The sequence below is a fragment of the Erithacus rubecula genome, assembly GCF_903797595.1.
Source record: "Erithacus rubecula genome assembly, chromosome: 1".
Classification (NCBI taxonomy): domain Eukaryota; kingdom Metazoa; phylum Chordata; class Aves; order Passeriformes; family Muscicapidae; genus Erithacus; species Erithacus rubecula.
The window spans coordinates 14682984-14699781 of record NC_136658.1 but is presented as its reverse complement, the minus strand read 5'-3'; the positions used below and the strand labels follow the sequence as shown (position 1 = coordinate 14699781).

The 16798-nt window shown below is 58.6% G+C and overlaps 1 protein-coding gene across 1 annotated transcript in view; it reads left to right on the top strand.

The window, feature by feature from the left end:
• Positions 1 to 14993, top strand: part of ARAP1 (ArfGAP with RhoGAP domain, ankyrin repeat and PH domain 1) — a 29928-nt gene extending 14935 nt beyond the window's left edge. The window contains exons 9-35 of the mRNA XM_079299546.1: positions 58 to 263; positions 638 to 744; positions 827 to 1026; positions 1122 to 1207; positions 2265 to 2447; positions 3371 to 3545; positions 4893 to 5027; positions 5270 to 5405; positions 5892 to 5994; positions 6082 to 6277; positions 6604 to 6649; positions 6844 to 7007; positions 7281 to 7493; positions 8337 to 8442; positions 8664 to 8811; positions 9004 to 9087; positions 9246 to 9314; positions 9477 to 9594; positions 9966 to 10079; positions 10443 to 10585; positions 11007 to 11039; positions 11873 to 11955; positions 12409 to 12459; positions 12826 to 12889; positions 13067 to 13222; positions 14150 to 14187; positions 14356 to 14993. Coding sequence (XP_079155672.1) covers positions 58 to 263; positions 638 to 744; positions 827 to 1026; positions 1122 to 1207; positions 2265 to 2447; positions 3371 to 3545; positions 4893 to 5027; positions 5270 to 5405; positions 5892 to 5994; positions 6082 to 6277; positions 6604 to 6649; positions 6844 to 7007; positions 7281 to 7493; positions 8337 to 8442; positions 8664 to 8811; positions 9004 to 9087; positions 9246 to 9314; positions 9477 to 9594; positions 9966 to 10079; positions 10443 to 10585; positions 11007 to 11039; positions 11873 to 11955; positions 12409 to 12459; positions 12826 to 12889; positions 13067 to 13222; positions 14150 to 14167 — 3137 coding nt within the window. The 3' untranslated portion in view covers positions 14168 to 14187; positions 14356 to 14993. The remainder of the gene's footprint in view (positions 1 to 57; positions 264 to 637; positions 745 to 826; positions 1027 to 1121; positions 1208 to 2264; positions 2448 to 3370; positions 3546 to 4892; positions 5028 to 5269; positions 5406 to 5891; positions 5995 to 6081; positions 6278 to 6603; positions 6650 to 6843; positions 7008 to 7280; positions 7494 to 8336; positions 8443 to 8663; positions 8812 to 9003; positions 9088 to 9245; positions 9315 to 9476; positions 9595 to 9965; positions 10080 to 10442; positions 10586 to 11006; positions 11040 to 11872; positions 11956 to 12408; positions 12460 to 12825; positions 12890 to 13066; positions 13223 to 14149; positions 14188 to 14355) is intronic.
• Positions 14994 to 16798: the final 1805 nt, after the last annotated feature.

Genomic DNA, 16798 nt, shown 5'->3' with positions numbered 1-16798 from the left:
TCCCATTGGCTCCTGGGCCCAGGCTGATCCTGACCTGTCTCACCTCTGGCCCCACAGCAGACCGCAACAAGTGGATATGGACCCTGCAGCAAATTGCAGAGGAGCGGAAGAGCAAAGCTCCGGAGGGGACACTGATGTCCTTAGCCACTGACAGTACCACTGAGCCAGCTGATAAGAGTGGCTTCCTGGAGCTGCGGGGCTTTAAGCACAAGCTCTTTGTGGTGGTGGTTGGGGACAAAGTGTTCCTTTACAAGAATGCAGAGGTGGGTTGTTAGGGGAGGGGGCTGTAGCACTATGGGGGACCCTGATGCTGTTTCAAGGGTGACCCCTTTCCTTTGCACTCCCAGCCTGAGCAGAGCAGCAGTGAGCCAGGGCACCCAGGCCCCTGCCATCCCTCAAAAGGGGACAGCACAGAAGCCACAGGGTGCTGCCCTCTGAGCCCTCCCTCTCTGCTGGCTCTGAGCCTTGGGATCTCCCAGGAGCATCACACCCACTGTAGCTGCTTCCAGAGTCTGTGGTGCCCTGGGTACCCCCAGGATGAGAGCTGGGCAGGGAAGGGACAGAGTTGCCCAAGCTCCCCGGCACTGGATCCCATCATCCATCCCCCCCTCATCCCGTGCCCACCCTCCCCGACCAGGATTATCGGCTGGGGATTGGCATCACCTACATTGAGATGAATGTGGGGAACGTCAAGGAGGTGGATCGCCGGGGCTTTGACCTCACCACACCATACAGGATCTTCAGGTGAGCCCGGGGTGGGGAGGGGGTGCTGAGGGTGCTCCCCACCCCGAGCCATGGTGTATCTCACCCCCATCCTTCCTGGCAGCTTCTGTGCTGACTCGGAGCAGGAGAAGGAGGAGTGGGTGGAGGCCATGCAGCAGTCCATTGCTGAGGCTCTCTCCAACTCGGAGGTGGCCAAGAGGATCTGGGCAGTGGAGTCCAACCGCTTCTGTGCCGACTGCGGCTCCCCCAAACCCGACTGGGCCTCCATCAACCTCTGTGTTGTCATCTGCAAGAGATGTGCAGGTACCATATTCAGAGGGGCACAAATGGGGAGCCCTGGGGAATCCTAGATCTTTCCCACCATAAAATGAGTTCCTAATGGCTCATCTCACTGGCAGGGGAACACCGGGGATTGGGCCCTGGCATCACCAAAGTTCGCAGCCTGAAGATGGACAGGAAGGTGTGGACTGAGGAGCTGATTGAGGTAGTGACACAGACCAGTACCAAAAAGCTGTTTTGGGGACCGACACCCTGTTCCCTGTGCATTATGGAGCTGCTGGCTATGGGGTGCTGGAGCAGGGCTCTTCCAGGCTGATTCCAGCCCCTTGGAGGGACACCATGGTGTGGCTTGGCTGGGGAGGGGACCCCCATCAGCCTTTCCTTCTGTCCCTGTGGAGCCCTGGCAGCTGGCTCAGCATGCCGGCTGAACAAGGACAAGCGGCACTGCATGTGCCACAGACAGACGGTGTCTGTGAGTGGGGCCATGGCTGTGGGGCCGTGCTGTGGGGCTGGAGCGGGGCCAAGGGCAGAGCAGTCTGCCGGAATGTGTCAGCGCAGCCAGCGCCGGGAATGAGTGGGCGGGGGGAGCTGGGATTCGTTTCCAGACCTAACCTGGCAGCCATTTCCCGCCGGCTGGTTCCGTTCTCCCTTCCCCATCCATCCTGCTCGGATCCCGCATTCCTGCTCGGCGTCCCACCCGCGCAGCCCCCGCCTCCAGCGCTGCCTGCTCCCCGAGCTCCCAAACGCTTCCAGCTGCTGCTCCCTTTGCCCTCCCCTCTCTGGGAACGCTGCCCGAAACCACCCCAGCATCCCCAGAGCCCAGCTCGCACCGCCCCTCCTCGGCTCCGGCATGCACCCATTCCACTCCTGAGAGCTGCGGGGTGCAGGCAGTCCCCGTGGGTATTGGGGTGATGTGGGTCTCCCTCATAAACCTCCAAATGGAATGGCTCAGCTGTGGCTAGCGGGGTGGCAGAGGGCCACCAAAAGCGCTTTGAATCTGTGCCCATGGATACCGAGCACCACCCCACCTCTCACAGCTGGGCGCTGCTTTCCAGATGTGTTTTTCCGGGGCAGGAAGGGGAGTTGGCGGCTATGGAGGCTGCATGCCTGCAGTGGGTCGGTGCACCTGCACCCTGCCCACCCACACTCCCCTACACCACCCATGCTCTTCCTGCACCCCACTGTTCCTCCGGGGCAGCACCCTGCCCCCAGCAAAGCCTCCCCAATAGTATTGTCACATTGGCGTCTCCTTGTCCCCGCAGCTCTTCCAGCAGTTTGGCAATGTGACAGCTAACCAGTTTTGGGCTGCAAATGTGCCTCCCAGTGAGGCCATCAGCCCCACCAGCAGCAGCCAGGAGAGGAGGCGCTTCCTCATCGCCAAATACCGGGAGGGCAAGTACCGCCACTACCACCCGCTCTTCGGCAACCAGGAGGAGCTTGACAGGGTCAGTGGCCCCCAGGGATGAGCAACTGCTTGGGGGTTCTGCCTGGGTACAAGATGGTGCTGAGGCTTTTTTGGGAGTGAAGTCTGTGTCCAAGTAGTTTGCCCACTATCCCTCCCCTGCCTGTATCCCCCTTGCCCCCATTGCACACCCTGTGTCCTCACTGTGCACCCCAAGCTAAAGCCTGAGGTCTCCAGGAGGGATGAGTCAGCTGTGGGGACAGGGTAACATCTCTGCCATGAGGCATAACCAGCTTCATGCCCAGGCTGGAAAGCCTTGTCCAACATGGGATCTCCCTACCGCAGCCAGGCAACCCGAGGGTTTGCCTCTCCCTGGCTTGGAAATTGTTTTGGCAAGGTCAGTGGCCTGGATGGGGCTTAGGGGTGCTGGTGCTGGGGGCACACCTGCAAGCTGAGGCAGCTTGACATCTCTCTCCAGGAGTACCTGGCCAGTACTTGTAGTCACCAGCCAAGGCACTTATTCACTGTGCGGGCTGCTGGCAGGGTGCCAGATTGGGGTCACACAGGGAGTATCACACAAGGAATGCCATCCTGGCACTCTGGCTGCTGGCTTTTACCTTCTGCTCTGCCATGCGGGCTTTGCCCCTGCCATGGCTTCTCCAGTGTTTGCACAAGCGGTGGGGGTACACGGGGGCCCAGGCAGCCAGGGGAATTCGCATGTGGGCTTGTTTGTTTTCCTCCTCTGGCTGGGCCGGCCCGCCCTGCTGCCGTATGACTTCACTCTGGCTCCTTAAGGGAGGGATTCGCTGCCGGCTCCAAACTTTTTCTCCCAGTTTGAGGCTCCTTTGTTCTGACCAGGCGGCCGGGAGGCCGGCAGCTCACTGCACTCACCCGGCTCCTTTTGCTGGGGGTCTCCTCCTCCTCGGAGCCTTCAACTTCACCACTGGTCTCCTGGCTCTGCTGCAGGCTCTGTGTGTGGCTGTCACCACCAGTGACCTGGCAGAGACGCAGGCTCTGCTCTTCTGTGGGGCATCGGTGACCTGTGACACCGGGGACCCCCAGTGCCCAACGCCCCTGGCCCTGGCTGAGAGAAGTGGGCAGCGGCTGCAGATGGAGTTCCTGCTCCACAACAAAACCTCAGGTAAGGGCTGACCCCCTTGAAACTCCTCCATGGGCTCACACCCACTGACAACATTCCTGGAGTTGCTGCTCTGGTGTTCAGGGGGACACAGCTATGCTTAGAGCTGGTCCCGGCTCTGTGTCCTGCCCAACAGCTTCCTGGTAGGAGGCTTTCCATCTGCTGGCACTGTTGAGGGTCTGTGTACCCTGTGAGAGGCTTTGGGGAACCCTTGTGCCCCTAGGGGCTCAATCACAGCTGGGAACACAGGTCTGGAGCCCAGCTGGGGATGCAGGCTGGTGTTGCATGCACCAGCAGGGACAGGAGAGAGTATTCCCACACCATCCTGGCATGCTGTGGGCATTCCAGGCAGCTTCAGGGGACATTTCTCTGTCAGATGGGCAGTCCCCACCTCCAGCATGTCCCTGAGTCAGGAGGGCTCACCCTCCTAATGGCCAGTCCCATTCTGCTGGATGTGCATGCCTGCCCCTGAACTTGACTCCATGAGGGCTGACAGCTCCCATGGGATCTGCACCCTAATACAGGCCATGGGCAGGTGGGCAGGAGCACTTGGGAAGGTGGAAGAGGGGTGTGAGGGGCTGCCCAGCTCCTATCAGAGCTGTTACCTCCCTCCTCGCCTCGGCAGCCAAGTCTGTCCTGCGGAAGTTGGAATTTGCCCAGGTCTGGGGCTGGCCCAGCTCTTCCTGATGTGTCAGCACTAAAGGTGCATGTGAGGCCTCCCAGGCCACCCCAGTGAGAAATCCAAAGCTTGGGGTTGTATTGCTGGGACTGGGAGAGCAGGGATCTGCCTCATCCTGGATTCCCCATCTCTAGAGCTCCAGGCACTCTGCACTCTGAGCTGGGTGTGATTTAGGAGCGTACCTGCATCCTATCTCTGCTTCAGCCTGGAGGAAGTGGGGGTTGCATCTTACTGGCAAGGTAGGGAAATTGAGGCTGGGGACATGACTGTGATGAGATGATGAGGCAGTGACAGAGCCCTGGGCTGTTATTTCAGCTGCAAGACTGTGATACTCTGCCCTGGACCTCCTGCAGAGCAGCAGGGTCCTGGAACAGCCTGTGAGGAACCTCAGTGGTGGGGGAGCCTGGACCCCACCTCCCCACATTGTTCCCACCCAGTCCCAGCTCAGTGCTTAGGGAGGAGCTTTGGGAAAGACTCAGGATGTGGGATGACTCCCAGGCAGCTCTGGATATGGATACCAGCACTGTTCTTTGCACCCCAGCTGTGCTGTGGTGGCAGCTCGGGGTGCAGCCTGTGAGATGCTCCTTGTGCTGAGATGGGGGAACCCAGCTGCCTTGTGAGGCTGGGGAGGAAGGCAGCTCCCCATGACAGACTGATCTCCCCACTTGCAGAGACGCCACGCCTGGAGATGGTGTGCAGTGAGGAGAAGCCCTATTCTGTGCACCTGCCCTCCATTACCCACAATGGCTTCCTCTACAAGACCCCCTCCATGGTCAAGCCCATCAGTGAGCGGAAGGGCCCAGAAGGTACATATGTGAGACAGGGAAAAGGGAGCTGGGAGATTCACAGCAATTTCCTCTGAGGGAAAATTGTACCCTCCTCTGTTCTCTCAGGTGTTGCATCCATCACCTGGTAGCCTGGTTTGATGGGTGGTCACATAAGATGGGCACCCAGTGGGTGCTGCTGGAGTGCTCAGGCTGGTTTGGTGGGTGGCATGGGGCAGGCCAGAGCTCAGGGAGGCTGCTCAGTGCTCTCCTGTGCTGTGCAGAGTTCAGCCGGCGGTGGTGCACGCTGCAGGATGGCGTGCTCAGCTACTATGAGAACGACCGGAACACTGTGCCCAATGGTGAGATCAGGGTGGAGGACATTGTCTGCCTGGTGAACAACCCACTCCATGCCCATGGGTAAGGCTGCACTCCCCTGGAGCACCCCAACAGCCCCTCCGTTCCTGCAGGGCCTGGCACAGCTGCAGTGGCCCCCATGAGTGGTGGCACGAGGGGACTGTAGTCCCCAAGCCCACCAATGGCCCCTGAGCCTATGGCTTTGCAAGGATTCTGTGTTAATAATTTGCAGCACCTTTGGAGCATCTTTCCAATACTTTTGTAATACCTTTGCAACCTCTTTGCAGCTGCTTTGTAATCCTGGTGCAACTCTTCTGTAACCATATTGTGGCCCCTATGCAGTCCCTCTGTCCCCTGTTGGATCTGGCAGCACAGGGATCCTGGTGTGCCAGGGGCCATGCTGAGGGGATCCCGTACTAGATCAGCCACTGTCAGAGCCATCAGCAGTCATGCAGCAGGATGCTCCTATCCCTGGAACACCCCTATTGCCCACCCAGTTCTATCCCACCCCTGTGGGCACCCAGACTCCCCTTTTCCTCTCTCCTGAAGGATTGAGAGCACGTTTGAGGTGTACACCGAGGCAGATCGACTCTACCTCTTTGGGCTGGAGAGCCCTGACTCTGCTCGAGAATGGCTCAAGTCTATTGCCAAGGTGAGGTGCAGGGGGCTGGGGTGGCCCTGAGTGCTGGTGGCAACTGGATTAAGTGGTGCTGATGGATTTCTCTCCTCCCTGGCTCAGTCCTTCGTCCACCCCTGTGCCGAGGAGCTGGTGGCACTAGACTTTGAGCGGCTTGGCCGACTGCATTACAAAGGGGGTCTCACCCTGGAGCGTGCCCAGGAGGGCTGGTTTGCCCTGGTGGGCTCCACGCTTCATGTCTGCTCTGAGGATGGCCGTCGGCAGGAGCCTCTCCAGCTGCGCAAGCTGCAGGAGCTCTGTGAGTACCCCTGCCCTGCTGACAGGACCCCCTGGCTGGGAGGGGAGGGTGTGTCCCCCAAATCTCCCCTAGGGTGCACCTAGATTTTGGTGGGAGTCCGTGGGGTATCGCTTCTGTGGAGCTCAGTGTCCCTTGAATGAGAAGGAATGCAGCTGCTCTTTTTCCTCTTTATGCTCTTCCCCCTGTCCATCCTCTTACCCATCTCTGCTTGTCCCATTTGGACTGGAGCTGGACCTGTTGGCAGAGCCTCCCACAGCACATGGGTCTAGGGGAGCTGTGGCACCCCGTGTTCCCATAGGTGCTGGACTCCCTGCCTTCCTTTCCAGCCATCCAGGGGGACCATGAGGTTCTGGTGCTGGTGGAGAGGCGGAGGTAAGAGTGTGGGGGAGAGGGGAGGGCCCCACAACCAAATACCCCTTCTTGTTCTGGAGTGTCTTTACCCTCCCTGCCATGACTGTAGACCCCAAAACTGAGTTGGGATCACCTGCAGCCTTCCTGGGGGATGCAGACATGCAGCGGGGTGTGGGGGAACACCTAGCCCCCACTGAGCCCAGGCATGCTGGCAGGACGCTGTACATCCAAGGGGAGCGGAAGCTGGATTTCCTGGGCTGGGTCCATGCCATCCAGAAGGCTGCAGGCAGCTCGGGGGACACCTTGTCGGAGCAGCAGCTGACGGAGTCGGACGTCCCGCTGCTGGTGGATCGCTGCATTGACTACATCACTCAGTGTGGTACGGGTCGAGTCCTGGGGTGCTGGCAGGGACTGGAGAGTGGCATTCAGGTCATCCCACTGGGGTGCAGTGGCAGGCTGAGAGCTCTTCATCTGTGTGATGCCTTTTCCTCTCTCTGCTCCAGCCCCGTGGGAGGGCTCCATCTCCAGCAGGGCTTCAGTCACAGGATGGGCTACTCTGTGGTGCCTGGCAATGTTTGATGGGGAGCTGGCAGGCCAGGAATGGGGTCTGTCTCCTGCAGAGGGGGTCTCATTCCCACTGGCTCCATCACAGGGCTGACATCTGAGGGAATCTACCGCAAGAGTGGGCAGAACTCCAAGACCACCAGCCTCCTGGAGGTGCTGCAGCGGGATGCGCGCCGCGTCTGCCTGAAAGAGGGCGAGCACCAGGTGGACGATGTGGCCAACACCCTCAAACGCTTCTTCCGTGACCTTGGGGATGGGCTCTTCACTCGGAAGTGGGCCCCGAACTGGCTGTGGGCAACAGGTGAGCCTTGGGGGTGGCAGGAGGAGGGGTGTGGGCTGCCCAGTTCTGTGCAGCCTCTTTGTCCCCTTCATGGGTTGGAGAAACATGTCTGGGCTCCACATATTCCCTTGTGCTGGGATCTCAAGTGGTGAGTGGGGAGTGGAGTGTGTTCGTGCTGCCCCTGTACAGACTCATGCTCTGGCAAGGTGGGGCTGAGCCAGGAGAGACAGCCAGATCCCCCTTCCCTTCTGGATCTGCTCATTGGACACTGGGGATGGATGCACTTGGCAGAAAAACAGACACAAGCTATGGCCCCATGCAGCTGGAATGCTCTGGCTTCAGAGAGCTGGGATGCTCCAGCCTTATGATGCTCCAACTCTGTGGAGCTGGGATGCTCCAGTCTCATTATGCTGAGATACTCTGTTCCCATGAATCTGGGGTGATCTAATTCTGCACAGCTGGGATGCTGTGGCCTCTTGGAACTGGGGTGCCCTGGCCTCACAGGTCTGGGATGATTCAGCCCCATAAAGCAGGTGTGCTGTCACCCCATGGACCTGGGATTCTCCAGTCCCAGGATGCTCTGGCACCTTGGAACTGCCAGGTTCTGGCCCCATGGAGCTGAGATCAGCTAGGTTGCTCCAGCCCCATGGAGCTGGGACACTCTGGTCCCATGATTCTGGGATGCTTCAGCTCTGGCATACTCTGGCTCTGCAGATCTGGGATGTTCTCTGACCTAATGGATTTGGGATGCTCCATCCCCACATTGGGACAAGCAAGGGGAAGTGGAGTCTGTAGAGGGGATGGTATGGCCCTGAGCCTAAAGCTCTGTTTTGTGCTCCTGTGTTCATTCTCTCCCTCTGGCAGCGCTGGAGGATGAGGAGGCAAAGGTTGGCGAGTACCGGCAGCTCCTGGCTGCCCTCCCTCCAGTGAACCGGGCCACACTGAAGGCACTCATCAATCACCTCTTCCGGTATGGCATTGACCCACTGGGCATCAGCCTCTCCACTCTGGGTCCTTGGTGCCTCTGGGGTGTGGCGGAGTCCTCATCCTTTGGCTCATGTGCCCAGCAAGGGAAGGAGAGGAGTTTGGGTCAAGCTGTGCCTGATGCCAAGCATCGTGTCCTGCATGGGGGTTGAAGGGAGGGGTCTGGAGGGGGCTCTGGGGCTGGAACCTTGACAGAGTTCCCCACAGGGTCCAGTGCTTCTCTGGGGAGAACCAGATGAATACACACAACCTGGCCATTGTCTTTGGGCCCACACTCTTCCAGACGGATGGGAAGGACTACAAGGCAGGACGTGTGGTGGAGGACCTCATCAGTCACTACGTGGAGATCTTTAATGTAGGTTCAACCCTGGCTCCCAATGTGTGGACATTCACAGGGAATGGAGAGGTGGAAGGAGAAATCAGGTCTGCTTTGTCTGTAGGCATCTTGTTTTAGAGACAAGGGGAGAGAGGACCATGTCTTTTCAAACCTTGGAAACCCTAAGCCAGGATGGTCTAGTCAGCCCTGATGGCTTCTCTTCTCTGGCAGGTCAATGACCAAGAGATGAAGAAGCAGCAGGATGAAATCACAGCCATTATGAAGATGCGGGAGGCATCATCCAGTGGCACACAGGTGGGTCCTGGACATGGAGAGGTCTTCTCCTGGGGCCCCCAGTGTCTCCTTTAGCATCTCTGGGACATGTCCTGGGCAAGGGATGTCCACATTGGTGGGAGGAATTGCACCCACACATGGGGAGCTGCAGGTTGAAGCACTTTACTGTTGCCCTCCAGCAAGCTGGGGACTTCATCTGTACTGTCTACCTGGAGGAGAAAAAGACAGAGACAGAGCAGCATGTCAAGGTAAGCAGCTGGGCAGAGGGTGAAGAGGGGACAGGGATCCCCTTGCTGTATGTCCAAGCCTCTGTGGGGGCATGGGGACTCATGCTGAGCTGGCACCTCTGTGGTGTGAGAATGGAAGGGTCCTGGGCACTGACTGATGGAGACTTATCCCCTCCCTCTCAGATCCCAGCCACGATGACAGCTGAGGAGCTCACCTTTGAGATCCTGGACCGGCGGAAAATTGTCATGAAGGAGAAGGACTACTGGAGCTGCTTTGAAGTGAATGAGAGGGAAGAGGCAGGTTGGTGCAGTGGCATAAATGAGGGTGGTGATAAGGGGGAGAGAGATGGAGATGAAAGTGGGGATGATGTTAGAGGTGGAGATGTAGATGGGGATGAAGTTAGAGATGAGAATGAAGTGGGGATGAGGATAGAAAAGACGATAGACATGGTGATGCAGATGGAGTAAGGATGGGTGTGGGGAACAGGCTGCCCAGGGCAGTGGTGGAGTCACTATCCCTGGAGAAATTGACAAGACTTGTAGATGTGGCACTTGGGAACGTATTTTAGTGGCAAGACCATGCCAGACCGTCAGGACACAAGTGTGACACTCTCTGTATGGGAGCTGGCCCTGGGTACACTTCCTGAGACCTGCCTGTCCCCTGACTGACAGAGCGACCCTTGCACTACTCGGAGAAAGTTCTGCCCATCCTGCACTGCCTGGGGACAGAGAGTTACCTGGTGGTGAAGAAGCAGATGTCCATGGAGAACATGCTCATCTACCTTGGTGAGAAGCAGGGGCCATGGGATGGGAATGGAATGGGGATGGGGATGGGGATGGGGATGGGGATGGGGATGGGGATGGGATGGGATGGGATGGGATGAGGAAGGGGTTGGGATTTTGAAAGAGGTTGGCATGGGGTCCATGCAAGTAGGCACCAGCTCAGTTAGCATGTGACTTGGAGCCCCCTGATACAGTGTCATGGCTAAATGCTGTGCCCGGAGCAGTAGGGCAGCTGGTCCTGCCTGGCCTGGGAGTTGAGGGGCAGTGTCAGGGCTCTGCAGCAGCTGGATGGCTGTGTTTATGGGGGGTGAAGGTCTGGCTGTGCCCTTCTTGGGGGGCCTGAGCCACTCAGGCATGTGCCTGCAGCCAGCAGAGTGGGTGACTGCAAGCATGGCATGATGAAATTCCGGGAGGAGAGGAACCTGCTGGGGCTTGGGCTGAGCACTGGCTTCCATGATCGCTACTTCATCCTCAACCACTCCTGGCTGCGCCTCTACAAGGAAGTGCGGGTGAGCCCTGCCTTCCCCTTCTCCTTTCCCTTCCCTGGCCCTTCCCCGCCCTACCTTACCTTGCCCTGACACACTGTGACTCTGTAGGGATTCCCTGACGACAGGGGTCCCATGTGGGCTGGCATTGCTCAGGCAGTGCAGGCAGCAATGGGCAGTGCCAGAGCTGGCCCCAAAGTGCTGTCACCCAGGCCTGGAGCAGATCCCAGAGATCCTGGTCAGTGCCAGGGCTGAGGGGTGCACATGCTGGCATACTGCCTGTGCAGGGACAGCTGCTCCCTGCCCCCCATTTCCTGGTCACCCTGATCTGACACTGCCCCCTAGCACATCACCACTCCATCACTATGCCCTGTTCTGTGGACACAGGGGAGCTGCAGGGAGGGGTCACCAAGCTCTGCTTTAACCCCTGTCCTCTGTTGAACAGAGCCTGAGGCAGCGGAGCCCCCCCTTGGAGAGCGTGAGTAGGGAGGGGAACGGGGGCTTAGCTGGGGTGCAGGGGCTCCTATGCCCTCTGCCCTTACAAGGCTGCCCAGGGTTGACCTCAGATCCAATCCAGGGTCAGTCCCAAATCCAATCCCGCAGCACACATGTGCCAATCACTGTACTGTCCCCTGTGCTGCCATGTCTCCCCATCTGGCCCTTCTGGCTTGTGGCTCCTGCTGTCCTTCACTCCAGGCAGCCAGAGCAGGGTCTGGGGAAGGGACCAGAGAGGATGGGGATGGGTTGAGCTGCTTCCCCATCCCGCGGGCATTGGATCGGGCTCTTGTAAGTCAGCGCTGCTTGCATGTGAACACGGATGGAGGGTGCCCGGGTTCCCCAGTGTGGCACCTGCTTCTGGGTCATGACAAGGCACGGCCAGCACTGGAAGGGTCCTCATGCTGTGCCATGATGGCGGGGGGAGGTTTAGGAATGTGCTCTGGGCAGAGTGGGTCTGGGTCCAACACTGCCATGGCTGTGGCCATGATGCTGAGGAGGGGTATGAGGTGGGGATCCCATGGGGAACAGCTACTGCCAGGCTCTTGAGAACCTGTCACAACGTGCTGGTCCCAGCTCTGAAGGCAACTGGCACTGTCTAGAGGGGACAGGCTACCTGTGTCCCTTTCCTGTTACCTGTGGCCCTGGCCATGGGTGACAGACACATGCTGGGCTTCACCCTCTTCCCTGTCGCCACATCACTACAGCTTTCCCTCCCTGCTGGAGGGTGAACCCTATCCCAGCAACAATGGGCACTGTGGTGGGTGGGACAGGTCTGGCAGCCACCAACCCAGTGCTGGTTCCCTGTTCCCCCAGAGTCACAAGCCAGAGAAGGAGTGGCCTGTCCGAAATCTGAAGGTCTACCTGGGCGTTAAAAAGAAGCTTCGACCCCCGACATGGTGAGCAGCAAAGGGGGACCTGTGGGGCTGGAGGATGGGGATACGAGTGGGGATGGGGACAGAGGCAAGGACAGGGACAGTTTTGGTTGCTGGACCCATCCCCTGCTGGCCAGGCTCCTGCCACCAGGTGTCAGAGCAGCCCTGTAGGACGCTGCTGCAGCCCGGTCCAACCATCAGGGACTGGGCTGTCCCCAGCCCTGTCCACAGCGCTGTATTCGGCACTATCCCTGCCCTGTCTTTGTCCCAAGCCCTGCTCCTGGCACTCTCCCCAGGGGTTTTTGTGGGACTGGGGGGATTTGCAGAACTGAGGGAAGGTTTGTGGGGCTGGAGGGGGCAGTTGCAGGGGCAGTGTGGGGGTTGCAGGGATGAGAGGGATTTGAGGGGTGCTTGGCCAGCACAGGATGGCAGTGTGGACTGTTTTCATGGATTAATGTTTTCACTCCTCTCTTCCAGCTGGGGCTTTACAGTATTCTACGAAAACGAGAAGCACGAGAAGCAGCAATGGTGAGGGGAGGTGACAGGGGATACTAAACTATCCCTGGGACAGATGGACATGTGGCAGCTCTTTGGAGCCTTTGCCATGGCACGGGGAGATGGGGAATCATAGAGATCATGAAGTGATTTGGATGGGAAGTGACCTTGAAGATCATCCAGTTGCAGCCTTCTGACATTGGCAGGGACACTACGTGTGCAGACTGCCTGGCTGAGCACTCAGGGCCCCATACAGATTCCCCCTGGGGCCTGCAGCTGTCCCCTTCAGTCCCCTGGGGTATCATGCAGAGCAGCAGCTGAGGGGGTCCCTGGAGTGGGCAGAGGGGATACCCTGCTTGCCTGCACCACGTCCTCTGGCTGCTGACACTGTTTCCACAGGTACCTGTGCTGTGACACCCAGGCTGATCTGCGGGAGTGGTTTGCCACCTTCCTCCAGGTGCAGGTAGGGAGTGGGCAGGATGATGGGGCAGTCCCAGAGGGATGCTTGGCCAGCAGAAACCCTTTGGGGTATCCAAGCACCCCTAAACACCAGCACCCCAGATCAAAAGAGAGGTGCTGGGTGTATGAGTCTCAGGTCTCTGTGAGTCTCTGGTCTCCATCATGTCCCCTCTGTCTGCAGAACGGGGGTGCCCTGTGGCCCTCGGAGCGTCCCAAGATGCGGGTGGCACGGCCGCAGCAGGATGCCAGGTTGGGTAACATCTCCCTCATCCCGCTGCGGGGCAATGAGAGCGAGATGAGGAACAGTGTGGCTGCTTTTGCTACTGACCCCCTAACTGTGAGTGATCCGGGGACACTGGGTGACCCTCCATGCGGGGCTGCATCCCTCCTGCATCACATGATGGGGGTCCTGGTCTCCAGACCTGGGTGGGGAATATCATGGCTCCCATTCCTGCTCCCATTACTTATGACTGCATCATCTCCAGTGATGGATCTGGGCGGGCTAACTGATCCTTTGGGGGCTGGTGGGGTCTCCTGGGTCCATGGGGGTCCTAAACCATGTGATGCAAAAAGAGGGGATGCTGCCATGCTCCTGATTTTTCCTCTAACAGGGGTGAGTTTTCTGTCTTGGTCACAGATTAGCTCCCCATCCTGCTGTCCTATCTGTCTGCAACAGCTGTCCTGCCTGGGGGCTGTCACCCATCGAGTGTCCCTCAACCATGCGGGTGCTGGTGCTGGACTTTTGCCCAGCCACGGGGCTGGTGGTGGGACAGAGATGATCCCACCACCTCCAAGCCAATAACTTGGGCCCTCGTTGCTGTTATAAACCTGGGGACAGGGCTGTGCCAGGGGAATCCCCATTGGCTTCAGTTGGGCTTCACCCAGTGGATGCTCAGAGATGCTCAGAGGGCAGCATCTTTGCTGTCCTGGAACCCCTGCACAGGCTCAGGTTTATAACTGAGGGCATTGGGGAAGCCTCCAGGGGCTTTGCTGTGGGTTTGGCTTCACAGTGTGCTTGTGGTGGTGTGGTCTGGTACAGGGGACCAGCACACCAAGGCTCCCAGGGGACACTGGCTGAGTGTCCCCACCTCGGGGCCAGAGTGGGAAGGGAAACTGGGACCACAGTGACCCTGGGGCGACCGTGGTTTCTCTTGCTGGGGGTTTTCCCTGTGTCCCCCTGGGTGTTAATGCTGCCAGTGATGCCCAGACACAGAGGAGGAGGAGGCTGAGGATGAAAAGTGATCTGTCTGCCCTTTGTTCCCAGCTTCTGCGGAACGTCTGAGCTGGAAAACTGACATGCCAGTGAGTTTCTCCCCTGTCCTGATCTGGTGATAGTGAGAGCCAATGGCTCTGTCTGTCCTGTTGCCATCCTGCCTTGGGGACATGGCACATGTCCCCAAAGGTGGAAAGGGGTTGGAAGTGCCTGCTCTGTCCCCTTCACTGACATTTTGCTCTCCATTTGTGCCATAGGTTCATCTCCAAGTGGAGCAGCCCTCGGGGTCCTGCACAAGTCCTGAACTCTGGCACCTGCCAGGGGTCCTGTTGCCTCCAGAGCCTCCACTGGGCCCTCTCACCTTCCACTGTGGGGACCACAGGCAGCCAGGAGGGGAGATGGCAGCGAGGCCACCCCCCCTGCCCCAGCAAAGCTGGACTTGGGAGCCAGACAGCTCACAGGATGTCAGCCCTGCAACTCTGTGCCCCAGCCACCTTTGGCCACCACTTCTTTTCCCAGCTCCAGGAGGAGAAGCACAGCCTCGCTGGGAGCTGATGTCAAGGGCTTTTATGTTTTCCCTTCCATCCCCTATTTTTAAATCTTTCTACTCTAAAATGATAAGGCAGGTGGGAGCTGCCCTTCCTGTGGGATATGAGAGTAGTCCTTCCCATGGGATGCATGCCTGGCCCCAGGCACTGGCATCATCATACTCCCATCACTCCTGGGGAAGGGTCCCCTCTATGCCAGGTAGGGCAGGGTGACAAGAGCCTCAGTATTCACCAAACACTGGCAAGGGCATGCCCCAGGTCTCTGTCCTCTGTCCATCAGGATGGAGATGGCAGGAGCAGCCCCTGCGTCCCACTGCCACCTCCTGATGATATTAAAGGTCTTAAGAAACCAAGTGGGAGTGTTCAGGTCTCTGCCAGCCACACAGGGGAGGGGGCACTGGGAGATGGCAACCTGCAAGTGCAGAGGGATGGTCCCAGATGTATCTGCTGGGTGTGAGCTAGAGAATGGGTGCCATGGAGAAGGCAGTGAGCTGCTCTTTTGGGGACAGAGCAGTGGCATCCCAGTCCAACAGTCCTCTGGCAGGTTTGCTGAGCCTTGCCAGTGCAGCCAGGATGCTGTTCCAGTGCCAGAGTTGGTGTCTGTGCTGGACTGCCACTGTAGTCTCCATCACTGGGTGGGAGCTACCAAGAACACGTGTGCAGGTGTGTTTCAGTGTCTGGGCCCCTGCAGTGTGAGTCACAATGGGCATTTCAAAGCCAGAGGTTGGAAGCAGTCTCTGGATTGTGGCAGCCATGGGAGCTCCTCCCCACAGCCAATGGCTGATGCTGTGTGCTGCTGCTGCCTGCCAGTGCTTGTGACCTTGGAACTTGCCATGGAAACCCTTTGAGCTTCATCTCACAGTCATCATGATGGGGAACATCCTTGGATCTGCCTGAGTGGCAGAAGGTAGCTGGGACTCCGTTTTCCCTCTTTTCCAGGGATGTGGGGATACTAATTGCCACAGATGTGGGTGTGCAGGGGTGATGGGAGGCAGGGACGCTGGATGGAGGGATGCAGGGTGTTACTGCAGGGCTGGGAGCATCCCTCCCTGCTGAGCTGTGTGTGGCAGCCCCGGGTGGGGGTGTCCCACCGCCCCCTCCCTGCGCGGAGCCGCCACAGGGGCTGTCGGTGAGTCATGCGTGGGAGCAGGAGGGCTGTCAGTCACCTGCAGGCGCTGCCAGGGTGCAGGATGGTGGCAGCGGTGCTGGCAGTGTCACCTGCAGCGCTGCAAGGGGTGGAGGAGCCGCCAGGAGGGAGACAGAGGGCAGGCAGGTCTGTCCCCACCTCCCTCTGGAAACAGCACCCCGCAAGCCTCAACTATACCAGTGTGTGGTTGATGTTATTGCAGGGTGAGAATCCTGGTGTTGGGAAGAGGGTGGGGGAGAGCCTCATCACCCCTGGTTTCATTACCCTGGTTTCATGACCTCTCTCTCCTTCTCCTGTGCCAGGCTTCCCCATGGGGCTTCTAGTGCTCAGGACTCTGTGTGCCAGAAACAGATGCCCAGGGATGTGCCAAGAAATACTATTAGTGCTCAGCTTTGTTAGATATCCATCCATCCATCCATCCATCCATCCATCCATCCATCCATCCATCCATCCATCCATCCATCCATCCATCCATCCATCCATCCATCCATCCAGCCCTTTCTCCCTACTTCCTTCCCCAGCTCTCTCTCTCTCCCCTGCCTCACCACCCTCCCCTCAATCAACCCCCTCCTTCAGCAGCCTGCCTGTCTCTCTGGCCTTGCAGCTGTCCCTCTTGTCCTCCTTCCCACTCTTTCACTAGAACATCCAAACCCTTCATCTTGCCCTGCTCCAGGAGCCAAACAAATTCTTTGCAGCTCTCAACCAGCCAAGCTTCCAGCCAGGGCTGGGTCTGTCCTCCCTGCATCCTCAGCAGACCAGGGATAGAGTGTGAGTGCAGCAGGGGGACGCTGGGGACCCTCCTGGATCCCATGAACATGAGATTTGGGGTTCCCTTCATCTCTAACCATGCTCTTTGGGGAAGAGAATTGCTGGTGGCCCACTTGAGGGAATCTGGGAGTGAACAGGAGGGATGCAGTGGTGGTGCTGGGAATCCCTGGATCCTGTACCCATAAGCATGAGGTTTGGGGTTCCCCTCACCTTCATACTGTTTTCTGGGGGAAGAGA